The 15,008-nt window shown below is 57.7% G+C and overlaps 2 protein-coding genes across 2 annotated transcripts; one reads left to right on the top strand and one right to left on the bottom strand.

Moving 5' to 3' along the window:
- Positions 1-1,155: 1,155 nt before the first annotated feature.
- On the top strand, positions 1,156-2,503 carry TMEM52 (transmembrane protein 52; the record flags this gene model as incomplete). The annotated part of the gene is made up of 5 exons (XM_079128251.1): positions 1,156-1,299; positions 1,387-1,430; positions 1,545-1,586; positions 2,032-2,210; positions 2,304-2,503. Exons 1-5 carry the CDS (start codon positions 1,234-1,236, stop codon positions 2,501-2,503), a joined length of 531 nt encoding a protein of 176 aa, XP_078984377.1. The 5' UTR covers positions 1,156-1,233.
- CALML6 (calmodulin like 6) lies at positions 2,490-6,452 on the bottom strand (the record flags this gene model as incomplete). Its single annotated transcript, XM_079149941.1, has 5 exons — positions 2,490-3,260; positions 3,332-3,432; positions 3,515-3,659; positions 3,806-3,980; positions 6,396-6,452. The coding sequence occupies 5 exons, from the start codon at positions 6,450-6,452 to the stop codon at positions 3,214-3,216; spliced, it is 525 nt and encodes a 174-aa protein (XP_079006067.1). The 3' UTR covers positions 2,490-3,213.
- Positions 6,453-15,008: the final 8,556 nt, after the last annotated feature.

Raw genomic sequence — 15,008 nt, 5'->3', positions numbered from 1 at the left:
AATCTCGCCAGACACCTGTGGGAAGACCACCTGGCCCAAACACTGGGAGAGCCCCAAACTTGGAGCACTAGGTGCTGGGTGTGGGGTGCAGGGCTGGAGTTGAGACTGACTCACACTCAGAGGTTCAGGGAGGAGGGAGAAGGGGAGAAGGGGCTCCAAACTCTAGGGCAGGTCCCTTAGTCCTCCTGGGACCTCCCAAGTTCTAGGACACTGGCCCCAAAGAAGGAGTGAGCAAAAATTGAGGGCTTAGCTCAGACACATTTCCCCCTCAGGACCCACCCAGGGGCCAGAGTGAGGCCCAGCTTGTGAGTTTGGGTTCCACTTGTCTGAGAACCCCAGGTTCTGCTTTCTGGGTTCTGGTCCACCCTTCAAGGGAGAAAACCACTCCCAGCCCTAAGATGCTCCTACACCCCAATCCACTACCTGCTAGCTCTTTCCCTCAAGAGTGTGACCTGCTGGGCACAGAGCCAGCCTGGCCCGCCTGTCTCTGCATCGCAACCCCCTGCCATCCCAACCCAGGGCCATCCACCAGAGCAAATTGAGTGTGGGTGTCTGGGTGCTTGCTCAGTGCCCTTGGCACTTAGAAGCCTGCCATTGCCCCTCAGTAACATGGACCCTGCAGCATTTTGCAAGGTTTCTTTCAAGAAGACTTCAGAGTGACAGACTCAGACCCCTTGCTGCCCTCGCTAGGGCTGACCAGCATTGGCCCCCCTAGGCCCTAGATGTGCTTCCTGGCCAGATGGGAGGAGGAGGCAGAGTCCACCAGGCCATGTCGGGCCTCAGAAGGATGTGCTCCACAGAAGACCCTCCCTCCTGGAAGAGGGCAGAGCATTCCCTGTCCAGGACTCCAGGCTCTGGCCCAGCTTAGGCTGTACTTGGGTAGTGTGCTGGCCCTCCAAGATCAAGTACAGTCAAGTCAGAAAGAAGGAGGGTCAGCAGCCAAGCCCAGCCAGCTGCAGTACAGGCTGGAGCAGCGCCAAGGAGACCTACTGGCACCGGGCCTAGACGGCCCACCCCAAATCCTGGTGACCCTGAGCCAGCGAGACAGTAGTGGCCTGCACGCGGGTGGGGGGAAGGAGGGGAGCGTTCCAAGGACGGGACCGGGTGTGGGCGGGGCGCCAGGGGCGGGGCTCGCACGGAGCGGAGCAATCCCAGGAAGCGGGCGGGGCGTGGTGGGCGGAGCCTCGTAAAGCCTCGGGCCCGCCGGACTCGACTCGGGCGTCCGCGCGGAGCATGGCCCTGGGGCCACCAGCTGCTGGTGGGATTCTGCTGCTGCTGCCGCTCCTGCCGCTGCCGCAGGTGGGTTGGGCCGCGCGTGAGGTTCGGGCATTTGGGGCGGGTCTGCGTCCGGCCACGCCCCGCCTGGGCTCACCCCTGTCCCCGCAGGTGGCGCTGGGCTCCGCGGATCGCAGCTGCGACCCTTCGGACCAGTAAGTCGGGGTGGGGATGAGGGAAGCCGGGCCTAGCCCGCGCCGCCGGGAGATCTGGGTGGTGAGGTCGTCGGGGCCGGTGCCCACCCGCCCCAGGTGCTGCTGTCTCTGCAGGTGCCCTTCCCAGGCCCGCTGGAGCAGCCTGTGGCACGTGGGGTAAGTGAGGCCGCGGCTCGGATCCGTCTGTCGGTTCACCTTGAGGGGAGACCCTGCTAAACTCACCAGATCCCACGCGGCATCTGGTCGCTTCTACTGGTGCTGGCGGCAAGGCCCTGGGGGCCTGGGCAGCCTCAGAGCAAAGCCTGGTCAGAGTCACCAGAAGGCACAAGGATTGTGCAGTTGACTGGGGACAGTGTGTCCTGGGAGTGAACCCAAGGCCACCCCTGGCCAGCCCTGGAGAGACAGCCAGGGCAGGCCCAGCAGCAGGAGGCCAGGGCAGGCAGGTCTCTGGCCAGGGAGGTCTCTGGCATGGAAAGACATTCTCTGGTTTTCTCTCCCCTGCCTGTCATCCTGACTTGGGTGACTGGGCGCGGCTGGCCCCAGGGTGCCTCTGCCTGGTGGTGAGGGTCAGTCTGGTGGTGGGCCTTGCTGCTCTTGCCAGGCTCATCCTCCTCGCTGTCCTGCTGCTGCTGCTGTGTGGAGTCACCGCCAGCTGTGTCCGGTTCTGCTGCCTCCGGAAGCACGTGCACACACAGACACACCTGCCCCCAGTATGGCAACCCTGCGACCTCACTGTCATCCCTGTGGACAGTGACAGCCCTGTGCATAGCACTGTGACCTGTGAGTGCCCGGTGGCCCACCAACCAGCAGGGGCAGGGACTTTGGGGGGTGAATGCCAATCCCACCTCCATAAACCATTCTGGTTCCCTGCAGCCTACAGCTCCGTGCAGTACCCACTGGGCCTGCAGCTGCCCCTGCCTTTTGGGGAACTGGACCCTGACCCCATGGTCCCTCCTGCCTATAGCCTATATGCACCTGAGCTGCCACCCTCCTACGATGAGGCCATGAAGATGGCAAAACCCAGAGAAGAGGAGCCGACCCCCTCAGAAACCCAGACCTCTCCAGGGCCCTAGGAGCCAAGGCCGTGTTCAGCAGCCCGCCAGTAGCCCTGGCGCCCCCTGAAGCAGGCAGAGGGCTCTCCCGGAGCCAAAGCACTTGGAGACCTGACTCTTGGAGCCAGGGTCCCCCGGGCTGCCCCACTATCCTTTCCCCTGGGAAGGTCAGCCATCCAGCACACTGCTGCAGACCTGGCCTCGTTGCTATGTAACGCCGGCCAGCCAACCAACCCCGAAGGCAGGCTGAGTCCCAGCTCCTGGCCAGGCCCTATCAGGTCCTCAGCGTGGAGGAGGCCCTGTAGGCCTGAGACTTGGGAACTCAGGGCCATCTGTGGTGTCCACGACTTTTTGGAGAAAGAATAAAATTTATGTCTGAATGGTCTCCATCTATATGGGAAGGGCTCTGGGACCCCAGAGTCCAGGGGGGCTGCCAAGGCAGCTACCCCCAGCATGGCAGGCAGGGCACACATGTAGCCCACCTGACCTCTAGGCTGCTGTTCAGGGACAAGGTCAAGTGTCTCAGCAGAAGTGACCAGGACCACGTGCCTGTGGCTGCCCCAGAAGACCCCTCTCCAGACCCACCCCTTCGCCACCCCATCCCTCCAGGCTGGGGACAGTGAAGCACACAGGAGTCAGACTGGAGCATTTATTTGACACAGTTGGGGCAGGGCAGGCAGTGGCAGGCTCTGGCTTCCTGGGCAGGCCTCCCGTAGCCACAGCAGCTGCTCTTACTGAACCAGCTTGAAGGACTCTCCGGTCATCATGGCCACAAACTCTGGGGGCAGAGGGTCAGGTCAGCAGCCTGCATGGTCTGGTGCTCAGCTCCCGGTGCCCATGACCACTCACCCTCATAGTCGATGGTTCCGTCCCCATCCTTGTCCGCCTCCTTCATCATCTGCTCAGCCTCCACCTCGTTGAGGGGTTCCCCTGCGTTCATGAGCACGTACCTGCCAGGTCCTCACACTGAGCCACTCCGTTGGCCCTGCCTGAGCCAGCCCTTGCCACCCCACCGCCCGGTCCCCACCCTACTTGAGTGTGTTCCAGTCGATGTAGCCCTTGCTCTCCTTGTCGAAGACCTGGAACGCTGCCCTCAGCTCACCCTCCTGGTTCTTGGCCTTCTCATGGTAAATCCCCATCAGCGCCAAGAAGCCATCACAGTTGAAGAAGCCTTTGTCTGCAAGGAGTCCATGCCCCGTCCCCCTCAAGTGAGGGGTGGGCTGGGCCCCACTTTGCCCTCCGGTGGCTCTGCCTCCTCCCCACGCTCACTATGTGAACCGACCCAGGGCTACACCCCTCCACGTGCCACCAGCCCCAGCTCACTGTCTCTGTCCACGTCCTTGGCCATGGAGGCCAGCTCGCTCTTGGTGGGGTTGATACCCAGCAGGCTCATGAGCCGCTCCAGCTCGCCAGTCTTCACCTCCCCGTTGCCCTCCTCATCAAACATCTCAAAGACCCCCTTGTATTCCTTGATCTGATCAGCTGACAGGCGCTCTGTCTGCAGGGGACACAGCACCCAGTCTCACCAGGGGCTCCCTTGCCCCACTATCCAGTGTCTGTCCACCTGGCCACCTTCAGGGCACACACATGCTTAGTGAGCAGGCCTCTCAGATGGGCAGGGGCTTCAGGGTGAGCAGGGTTCTGAAGGGGCACGAACAAGTGAAGCAGGGAGTCCCGGTGAGGGGACCAGATTGGTGTGCAGGAGCCAGGGAACAGGTAAGCCATGAGAGGGACAGCAAGGCTGCAGAAGCAGTGGGCCAGGCCCTAGGGCCAAGGCCGTGGACAACAGGAGTGACCAGGTAAAGGGCACTAGGGACCAGCATGGGGAGGAATCCACAGGACCAGGCAAAGGCCTCCAAGGAGAAGTGTGCAGGCCAGCCCACAGCCAGGGTCCAAGGAGGAACCTGAGGAGGAGTCCTGGGGAAAGCCCAGCAGCCACCGCCTCACCAGCCCCGCAGCAGAGGTCCCGGGCAAACCTTCAGCAAGGGTTTCATGGGGCAAAAGACACAGAGGGCAGTGTGGGCAGGACCTTGGCCTCGGCCCCAGCCCCCTCCCCAGCTGCCCCTCAAGCTCCCGGAGAGGCCCTCCTATGTCCAGGCACTGCTCTAGCCATTCTCTGCCCAGAGGCCCTGACCCAGCTCCTTCCCCACTGCACGCTCAGCCCACCCAGCCAGCCCCCAGCAACTCTGCAGGTGCTGGAGCAGCCTTACCATGTCTGGCTGGTCAGGAGGGCAATGCGACACACTGGCACAGGGACTGCTGTGGGCAGAGGATGCAGCCAGTGGTGGCAGCTGGGTTTTAGCTGGACCCAGCTGCCTGGGGTCCCTGGGGTCCAGGTTCCAGAAGCCTTTTATGGGTGGGAAATCCTACCGGCCCTATTTTGGGATGGCCAGCCCTTCCCCACAGGCCCCTTCCTGATCCTCCTTGGCCTGGCCATCCCCTTGCCGTAACATGCATGCCAAGAGACGAGCAGAGGACAGAAGAGGGACTGGCTGGCGGTGGGACCTGACACTGTTTCCTCCTCATGGTGCCACCTCCTGGGCTACCTCCCCGAGGTGCTGGCTCTCCTGCCGTTTGGGGGGACCCTCTTCCTAGGCTGCTGTCACTCATTTGTGAGAATTCTTCGAAAGGCCCACCGGTGGGCCTGACCTGGCTGCTCCTCTATCCCCATAGGCCCAGCACTGACCCTTGCCAACTCTCCCTAAAGACAGGTGGGTTGAGTAAGTGTATGAGGCCCAGCCACCTCCACACCCGACTGAGAGTCCACCGTTTAGGGAGGAGACAGCCAAGGCAAACGGCCCTGGGACCGGACTGTGGCTGGGAGGCAGGGCCAGGTTCCTCAGCAGCCAGGGGCTATTCTGGGGTTTCTTGAGGAAACCTGACCTCCCTTCCACTCAGAACAGCAAAGCTGACTCTCTTGGGAGCCATGTGCCCAGGCGCCTGAGTGGCGCAGACCCTCTGTGCCTGCCTGCAACCTCCCCAAACATGCGCCGGCTTCTCCTGCCCAGGTCTAGTGAAACACCAGGCAGCCCATTGGCCCCAAAGCCCAGCCCAGGTCCTCCTGCCCCAGCCAGCCAGTGGCCTGGCCATAACCCTCAGGTTCTCAGGTGCTGTCCCTCTTTGGCTTGCTGTCAGGGATAGTCACTGACAGGCCCCCACCTAGCTCCCCTCACTCCTATGGGTGGCCTGGGGAGTCACATGTGCATGCCTCCACCCCATGGCCACCTAACAAGTCTGAACAGGTATGGCCCTGGTGTCCCCCAGCAGTCCAGCCTTCTGCCTGCCAGAATATCCAAGGCTGCAGGATGCTCCCTGTTCAGGCCCAGACCAGCTGTTGAGGCTGAAAGATCTGTGCTGACGGCAGGGCATCTCCCGGCTGAGCTCAGGGCAGGACTGGAGGAGAAACTGGCTGAGATGGCTGTGTCGAGTGTGATCCTGTGGTACACTCTGGCCCTGGTTTCTGTTTTCCCCCTGGAGGAGGTGTGCCACGTGTATTGAGCACCTTCCCCAGCGATACAGAATGTAGTGAGCCACAGCACCCAGACCCAAGCCCAGGGTTCGAGGTCCCTGTCCAAGCCAGCAAGTTAGAGACCATGTCCTTGCCAGCAACTCCCTCCTGCCTGTGGCTCTCAGCCATGGACAACAGGCTCAGCCTCCTGCACCCCTAGACCACTGACTCTGACACTCCTGGGCTGCAGCATAGAAGGTCCCAGACATCTTGGTGACCTCGCGATTCACACTCAAAGCTGTAACGCATGAAGCCAAGTCAGAGCCGAGGCAGCACCCCCCCACCCGCCGTCTCCCCTGGCTGCCGTGCCAGAGCCAGGAGGGCACATGTTCTCCACCACCCTCGCCCCGTCTGCGCTCCCGCCCACACCCAGGGCCCCAAAAGGGCAAAGCCACGGTTCCTCACCTCCTTTCCCTCTCTCACCTCTCCCACCTCGACCTGTGTGGCCTCTAGGCAGGCCATATGGCCTCTGCAAGTAATCAGTTTTCCATCTTGTGTCTCTTCTGATCACTGAAGGAAAAAAGAAAAATGCGTCCTCTGCCCACAGCAGTCCCTGTGCCGGATTGAACCCAGAGGCACTTTCCACTGAGCTACATCCCCAGCCCTTTTTGTTTTTTCAGATAGGACCGTGCTAAGTTGCCCAGGCTGGCCTTGAACTTGTGATCCTCCTGCTGCAGCCTCCCAAGTAGCCAGGAATCCATCACTTAACCATTTTTAGGTGCACAGTACAGTAGTATTACTGTATACACCCTGTTGTGCCCGAGGTCTCTAGAACTCTTGTCTTGCTAAACGGAACCTCTATTCCCCTTGAACAGCTCCCCTCTCCTCCCTCCCTGAGGTTTCTCCCCTAGCTCTGGCAACCAACTTTCTATTCTAAGGGTCTGACTACTTGAAATAGCTCATGTAAGTGGAGTCGGACTGCATTTCTCATTTTGTTTCTGTCTTGTGTCACTTAAGAGTTATGTCCTCAAGGTTTATCCCAGTGGGGCATTGGTAGCACACACCTGTAATCCCAGTAACTTGGGAGTCTGAGGCAGGAGGCTTGCAGGTTCAAGGCCAACCTCAGCAACTTAGTAAGGCCCTGTCCCAAAATTACATTAAAAGACGGAGTGTGGCTCAGTAGCAGAATGCTTGCCAAGCATGCATGGAGACCTGGGTTCCATCCCCCAGAATCACCAGAAAGAGAGAGAGATGAGTATGTTCATATGCATACACATCCTCCTGTCTCTTTGGAGAATTTCATATGGGAGGTCCCAAGGGGTGGAAATGGCTCCCCAAGAGTAGTCCATGACAGTCAGGAACAGTGTGCTCCAGGTACCTGGGTAGTGGCTTCCCACCACAGGGCATGCAGTGTGTTCTCTGGACAGGTCTGCATAGAGTCATGGGTACCAAGGGAGCAGCTGAACCTGCAGACAGGCCAGAGTAAGTGGTTTGTGTATGCAGCAAGGAGAACCTGACCTTCCCCAGCCCTGGTGCTTCCCAGGGCAGGAGACTGTGACCCCTTCCTGGAGAAGAAGGGAGTCCCACAGACGTCACCTCAGCCTCTGGGATCTCCAGTGAGAAAACACTGAGGGACCACCCAGCCCTCCAGAGCAGCCGCAGCTGCACATCCACCTCGCCTGTGGTCCAAGCTAGGAGGGGACACTGAAGTCCCTTGGGGCGGGAGAGAGGCTCCCTCTACCCAGTCCTGCTCCCCTTAGTGGTCTATCCCTAACACACAGCTCCCATCCCAAACTTCATCTTGGTCTGGCTTCAGGGAGCCAGAGCTGTGACAAGACTGGACACTGGGATCCATCCCAGATACCCAGCTGCAGCAAGGGCCCTGGTCTCATTGCAACAGTCTGGTGGTGAGCTGGACATGGGTGTGGGGTTAGGGGGTTGCTGCCAAGCATGGCTACAAATGGCAACGGGAGGGAGAGTTCTGGGCACTGGAGGCCAAGTGCCTCAGGGGTCTCCTTGGTCACACAGTTTCTCTGCCCTCCACTCCCTGCAGGAGGGTAGAGCAGCAGAGCCCTGCCCATGGCTTCAGCTGGGACCCAAGGTCAAGGTCAGGCCCTGGTGGGGCATCCAGGTGGCTGTCCCCCACGGATTGATCCCTAGACTGTTTGATTGCTTGCTTCTCCCTGATTCTCACCCCTCCTGAAGCTGGAACAACATCAGTCCCCCCAAACCCACCCTTGTAGCTGTAGACTGACAAAGAGGGTTAAACTACTGATCTCCCTGGCGGGGGACAAGCTGGGCCTGACACAGTGCCTTGCAGCTGCACCACACAAGGGAGTGGGATTCTGCATGCACACTGGCAAGGAGCAACTTTTTATTTTTTAATTTATTTCTTCTTCTTAGTTATACGTGACAGTAAAATGCATTTTGACATATTGTACATATGTGAAGTATAACTTCTCATTCTTCTGGTTGTACATGACATGGAATTACCTGGGTCTTGTAATTATATATGCAATAGGATGATAATGTCTGATTCATTCTACTATCTTTCCTATTCCCATCCTCCCTCCCTTCCCTTCATTCCCCTTTGTCTAATCCAAAGTACTTCTAGTCTTCCCTACCTCTGCCCCATTATGAGTTAGCATCCTCATATCAGAGAGAACATTCAGCCTTTGGTGTTTTGGAACTGGTTTATTTCACTTAGCATGATATTCTCCAGCTCCATCCATTTACCAGCAAATGCCATAATTTTGTTCTTCTTTATAGCTAAGTAATATTCCACTGTGTACAAGTACCGCATTTGTTTTTTTATCCATTCGTCTGTTAAGGGCACCTGGGTGGGTTTCATAGTTTAGCTGTTGTGAGTTGAGCTGGGGGAGCATCTTCTGTTACCACCAACTGAAGTTTCCTTGGTGGTCACAGGCCAGGCAGCTGTGCCAGGGGACCTGCCCACCTCCTTACTTCATGGGCTCAGCCCTGGTCTCTCCTTCCCTTCCACCTCCAGCTCCCCAAAGGTCTTCCTGGAATTCCCCAGGAAAACTGAGTCCTTACCCCAGGATCTGCTTGCGGGGAACCCAGCCTGGACAGGACAAAGCAGCTTACAAACTTCAAACCCCAAGTCCACATAAAATAGGAGAGGATGCGAGTTAAAGTGCTATTCAGAAGAGGGCCATGATCTCAATTCAGGAAAAAGAAAATGTAATAAATCTAACAGAACACAGGAAGGGAAAAGGAAGTAGGAGAAAAGCAGCCTAAGGGGGACGGGGAGGGGGCAAAGGGACGTGCTGAGAAGGAGATCCTCCAAGCACGTTCTGTGCATGTATGCATGTGGCACAATGAATCTCACTATTATGTACAATTATAATGACTAATGAAAGTAAATAAAAAAGAAATACGGTATAAATAGAAAACATAAGTAATATAACAAAAGTTAGTCCAGGTGCTCCACACCTGTAATCCTACTTGCTCAGGAGGCGAAGCAGAAAGATCTCAAGTTCAAGGCCAGCCTGAGCAACACAGCACAACTGTCCCGAATTAAATTTTTTAAAAAGGGATGTAGGGCTGGGCATATAGCTCAGTTGGTAGAGCCTTGTTTAGCATGCACAAGGCCCCAGGTTTAATCCCCAGAACCAGAAAAAGAAAATGAAAAAAAAAAAAAAGTAAAATCTACCCACCTGAAAGAGCTTCTTAGGGCCAAAGTTGGAAACATTTGAGCAATAATATGACTAATATGAGTAGCTTTGGATTATAACCCTAGTATAAAATAAATATCCATTTTGTATCAAAAGACACCATAAATAGACTAAGAAGGCCGCCTACAGAACTGAAAGAATATACTGACAAATTATTTATCTGAGAAAAGATTAATATCCAGAATATATAAAGAGCTTCTACAACTTAACAACAATTCTTAAAACAGGCAAAGGATTTGGTCAAGGAGAGAACTCCTGTCATCCCAGCTATTATGAAGGTTGAAGCAGGAAGATGGCAAGGTCAAGGCCAGCCTGGGCAATTTAGCAGGAACCTGTCTCAAAATAAAATAAAAAGGGCTGATAGAAGGCCCCTGGGTTCAATCCCCAGTACCACACAAAAAAAGAATTAATTAAAATAATAAAAGTTTAAAAATAAAGCAACCCTAGGGGTTTCTCGCTTTCCAAGATCTAACTAAGTGGGCTGGACAGGACAAGCAGCTTGCAGGTCCGCGCAAGTGTACCGGGGCGGCCCCGCCCGGCCCTGGCACTTGGCCCGGCTCCGCCCCGCCCCGCCCCGCCCCGCCGCTCTCTCCCCGCCCCGCCTGGGCTTTCGGATCAAACCCGGCCCTGTCACTCGGCCCGGGCCCCGCCCCTTAGCCCGACCCGGAAGCGCCGCCGCCCAGCGTTTGTTCGGCGAGAGCCCACCAGGAGGCGCCCGAGGGCCACGCGGAACCGACCCGGCCAGGCCTGGCCTTTGAGGCCGCCTGCCTGGAGTTGGGCCTCGGCCGGGTTCAGGCGCAGAGCCCACGGCAGTGCAAGTTCTGCCATCTCCCGGCGCCTTTCTTCGTTCCGGGTTTCAAAACGCTACTTTTTAAGCCTCACTTTGGGTTCCTACAATTGCAGGAACAGGGTTGGACATAATTATCCCTTTTACCCACCCGGAAGGCTGACCACAGCTCCAGCCCCAAGGCACAGACACCGCTCCCCAGATGCCACTCGACCCTGAACGTCCAGGCGCCCCCAGAAGCGTCCCCATCCCCAAGCAACCCTCCTTGCCCTGTGGGCCCCATTTCCACCAGGGGACCAGCCAGGCCCTGCACCCGGCAGTGTGAGCCTGCAGCGGCTTCTTGGGGCCTGCAGGGGTATTTGTGGGCTGGGGACTCATCCTGTTCCTTCGGTCTTGTTTGTGATAACAGCAGGATAATTTTGTCCAAGTGCATCAAGCTGCAGGTGCTCTGCAGCCAGGATGAGCAGGGACCTCTGCCCTCACCAGGGCAGCTGTTCTGTCCCGCCTTGTGCCTGCTACAGAGGAGAGACAAACTGGAGGAGACTGGCTTCTCTGCCCAGCCCTGGCCTAAGGTGACCTCCACAAGCTGTGGTGGGTAGTGGCGGGCAGCAGGGACTGGCAGGCAGGACCTGGCCGTGGCAGTGCCCCAGGAGCTCCTGGTCAGGGTTGACTTGCAGCCCCCACTCCTGCCACCCGCTGCAGTAGGGCAGCTTCCTCTCCATGCTGTCTCAGAGGTCAAGAGCACTGCCCCTCATGACCCCAGGAGCTGCTGGAAGGGCAAAGAGTTAGGATAAAAGACTCTTAGAAGTCCAATCAGCAGGCTGGCCCCACCCCCAGGGAACCCCAAGGGGCAGGCCTGGGCAGGAGGAGCCCCTGGGGGCAAGAAGCAAGTCCCAGCCTGTATCAGAGAGACGTCACAGTAATGGCCCCAGGGACCCTGGTTTCAGGCAGCCTTGCCATGTGCCTGGTGGCACCTGCTGGTTTCCAAAACGCCCAGCACCTGCCTGCCCGACACCCCCAGGAGGAGCATCCCCAGGCCTGTGAGCTCCCCTGTGCAACCCTGTTGCCGGGGGTCCCATCCCTCTGATTCCTCTTCCATCTCAAGCCCCGTGCCCCTGGGCCTCCCAGACCACCATCTGGGTCTGTGCCTGCTTCTGGGCCCTGCTGGCCCCTCACCCCACCCACCCTGCATTGCACCTTTTCATAACACCTTGCATCATCTCTCCAGTGGCTGGTGGCTGAGCCTCCGGGACAGAATCCTAGACAAACAGCCTTCAGGCCCCAGAGGCACTCCCAGGAGGAAGCGGCCTCTTTAGGACCTGTGGAGTTGGGGCCCTGGGGTGCTCCTCCTGGGCACAGGGCTGCTGGCCATGTGTCCCTTGCACTCCCAGCCCAGGCCCTGAACGTGATGTGCCTGCCGGAGCGACAGCACAGTGGCTGGATCAGGTGGGGTGGGAGAAGGGGGAGTGCAATCCCTCACTCCTGCGCCTGCTGGTGCAGCCCTCAGCTTGCTAAGTGACCTACTCCATTGCAGACGATGCCAGGGCTGCACTCAGGCCCAGTCAGGGATGACCCACCGGCCTGATGGGCTGAGCTCACACAGGGGCCAGAATGGCTGGCACAGGGCACAAAGGCAGCTGCCTCAGGCCACTCCCAAGGCAGGGAGGGGACAGGGAGTGGGAGCCAAGGTGAAGGAGGAGCCCTTCTTACTCCATGTCTGAAGACTGACCTGAACCCTGGCACTGGGTGCTGGATGGGGTAAGGCCAGCAGGACTGGGGCATAGCCCTCCAGGGAGCGCACACCCATCACCGCTTCCCACCAACCGCTCACTGGGGCCAGTCTTGAGTAGGTGAGGAAGGGTCCCTGCTCTGTGGACAGATGTAACGGGGATCCAGGAAGGAACAGGAGAGGGCAGGGACATGCAGTGGAGACAGGGCTAGGGCAGGCCCAGGCAGAGGCCACTGTCTTCCTCCCGAGGTGCCCTCTGCCCAGCACTCTCAGCCTGCATGAAGCCAGCTCACCCCTTGGTGCCAGCCCTTCCTGCTTCCTGGCTGTGTTCACATGTGTCCCACCCACCCCTTCCCGACCCAGCTCTGGACCTGGAAGCTCTCTAGGTCCCTGCGTGGGAACCACCCTATGTTGGCTTCCCTGGTACCCCGGCCACACTGGCCCGCAAGGATGGCAAATCCCTGCCTCTCTCCCAGGGGTCGTCCTGACTGTGCCAGGCTCAGGGTAGCCCTCTGCCTGGCCTCCTGGCCCACACATTCAGCCTGGGAAGCCCTGAGCTTGTACCACACGGACTCCCTGAGGCCCAGGCAGATCACCTCCAGGACCCCAGGAGGGGCTCCTCCCTCTCCATTCCCCTGTGCTTCATCCCCTCCCAGCGGCCAGCCAGCTACGTTGACCAGGAGTAGCCTGCACACCTTCCCTATGCCCGGTCAGTTCTCCATTCATCCACATGCTCTTGCCCACCCCACCTTTGGAGCCCCTTCCCCAACCCCTCTTTTTTTCTTTTTCTTTTTGGTACTGGGGATTGAACCCAGGGGCACTTAACCACCGAGCCACATCCCCAGCCCTTTTTATGTTATTTATTTTTTATTTCGAGACAGGAGCTCATTCAGTTTCTTAGGGACTTACCAAGTTGCTGAGGCTGACTTTGAACTTGTGATCCCCCTGCCTCAGCCTCCTGAGCAGCTGGGGTCACAGGCCCTCTATGAAGGACAGACTTTGGCTACATACACTCCCACCACGTGCCCCTGCCAGCTCACAGCCCTCCAAGCCCCAACTCCCGCACTGTGCCCACTTCTCTACCCAGATCTCCAACAAGCATCTTGGGCTATAAAGGACCAGTTGCCTGGGCAACAGTCAGACCCCCATCTCAAAATAAAATAAAAAGGGCTGGGATGTAGTTCAGCGGCAGACCCCTTACCTGGCATGTGCAGGGCCCTGGGTTCAATCCCTAGGACCACAAATAAAATATCATGAAGTTTTGCGCATCGAAGGACGGGACTGAGAGAGCGACCCTGACCCCAGAAAACAAAATGCCTGAGAAGAGGTGACCTATAGAACCAGCGGGAAGCTTGCAACCCTATGACCTGCAGGAGTGTGGCCTCCCAAACATGCCGAACTCTTTCCTGGGGGGGGCAGTGCTGGGGGATTTGAACCCAGGGCCTCATGCATGCCAGGCAAGCACTGTACCACTGAGCCACACCCCAGCCCTACAAAGAACTCTTAGAACCCAACAACAAAAGTGGGCTGAGGCCTTTGTCATGGTGTGACTCTGGAATGTCCCCAAAGGCTGGTGTGTGGAAGGCTTGGTCCCATGCAGCAGTGTCCAGAGATGGGACTTTGGGAAGTGATGACGTGGTGAGGACCCTGGCCTCTTCAGTGGATGGCCCTGGTAGATTCACAGCTGGATGGACCACTGGCAGGTGGTGGAAACTGAAGGAGGCAGGGCCCAGCTGGAGGAAGGAGGGCATGCAGGAGTGCTCTGGAGCGGCACATATTGTTCCCAGCCCCTTCCCCTCTCCTATCTCTGCTTCCTGACTGCCGTGAGGTGAGCACTCTGCTTGTTATGATGTTCTGTCTCACCACAGGCTCACAGCGATGGAGCCAAGAAACCATGAACTGAAACCTCGGACATCGTGAGCCAAAATAAACCTTTACTCCTCTAAGTTGATTTTCTTAGGTGTTTTGTCACAGTGACACAAAGCTAACTCACATATACTTGAACAGACATTACCCCAAAGAAGATCCATGGATGGCCAATAAGCACATGGAAAATACTGCAGGTCACTAATGGTCAGGGAATTGTGAGTTAAAACTACCATGAGATAGCACTTCACACCCTCTAGGAATGGCTATTATTTTTTAAAAAGGATGTGAGTTGGTCATATGTGTAGACATTGGTGCCTCCACGCACTGCTGGTAGAAAGGAAAGCGGCAGAGTCGCCACAGGACAGTCTGATGCTGCGTCCCCAGTAAGTCCACCATGGAGCCACCGCATAGCGGGGCAATTCACCTCCTAAGTACATACTCGAAAGAATTGTAAGTAGGTGTCCAAACAAAAACTGGCAAGGAGCACTACAGTGGCGCTATACATAATAGCAAAAGGTGGGAATAGCGCGCTATCCGTGCCTGGGCCGGTGGATCCAACTCAGTGAGCGGGAAATGGGAAGGCAGCTCGGCATGCACGCAGCTTGAGAGTGATGGGCAGGAGATCCCTAGAGCAGTGAGGGCAGTGGCCAGGATGGGGGCCCAGGGGCCCTGACTGTGGAGACTTGACCAGTCCCCTGTTGAAAGGAAAGCTGCCCAGTGGCACCTGCACACTGGAAGTGGTTCCGCTGGGCATTTCCTCTCATGTAACCGCAGGCGGCTTCCTGGGGTGGAGGGGCAGTTCCAGAGCACGCAGGTTGAGGCACTGGGATGCACTCCAGACTGCCCGTTACTTCCAAGGGCCCAATAGGGCCATGGACAGGGGGCTTGGGAAGGCTTTGCTCTCAGAGGCACCTGCGGCCCCTTAGCCAGGCGCCTCATGGCCTAGACCTCATGGACACTTTGGGGGCTAGGCTGCCTGCTCCCGGCTAGCGCCACAA

The sequence above is a fragment of the Sciurus vulgaris genome (assembly GCF_902686455.1).
Source record: "Sciurus vulgaris genome assembly, chromosome: 1".
In the NCBI taxonomy this organism is placed as follows: Eukaryota; Metazoa; Chordata; class Mammalia; order Rodentia; family Sciuridae; genus Sciurus; species Sciurus vulgaris.
This window is presented reverse-complemented; position numbering and strand designations above follow the sequence as displayed.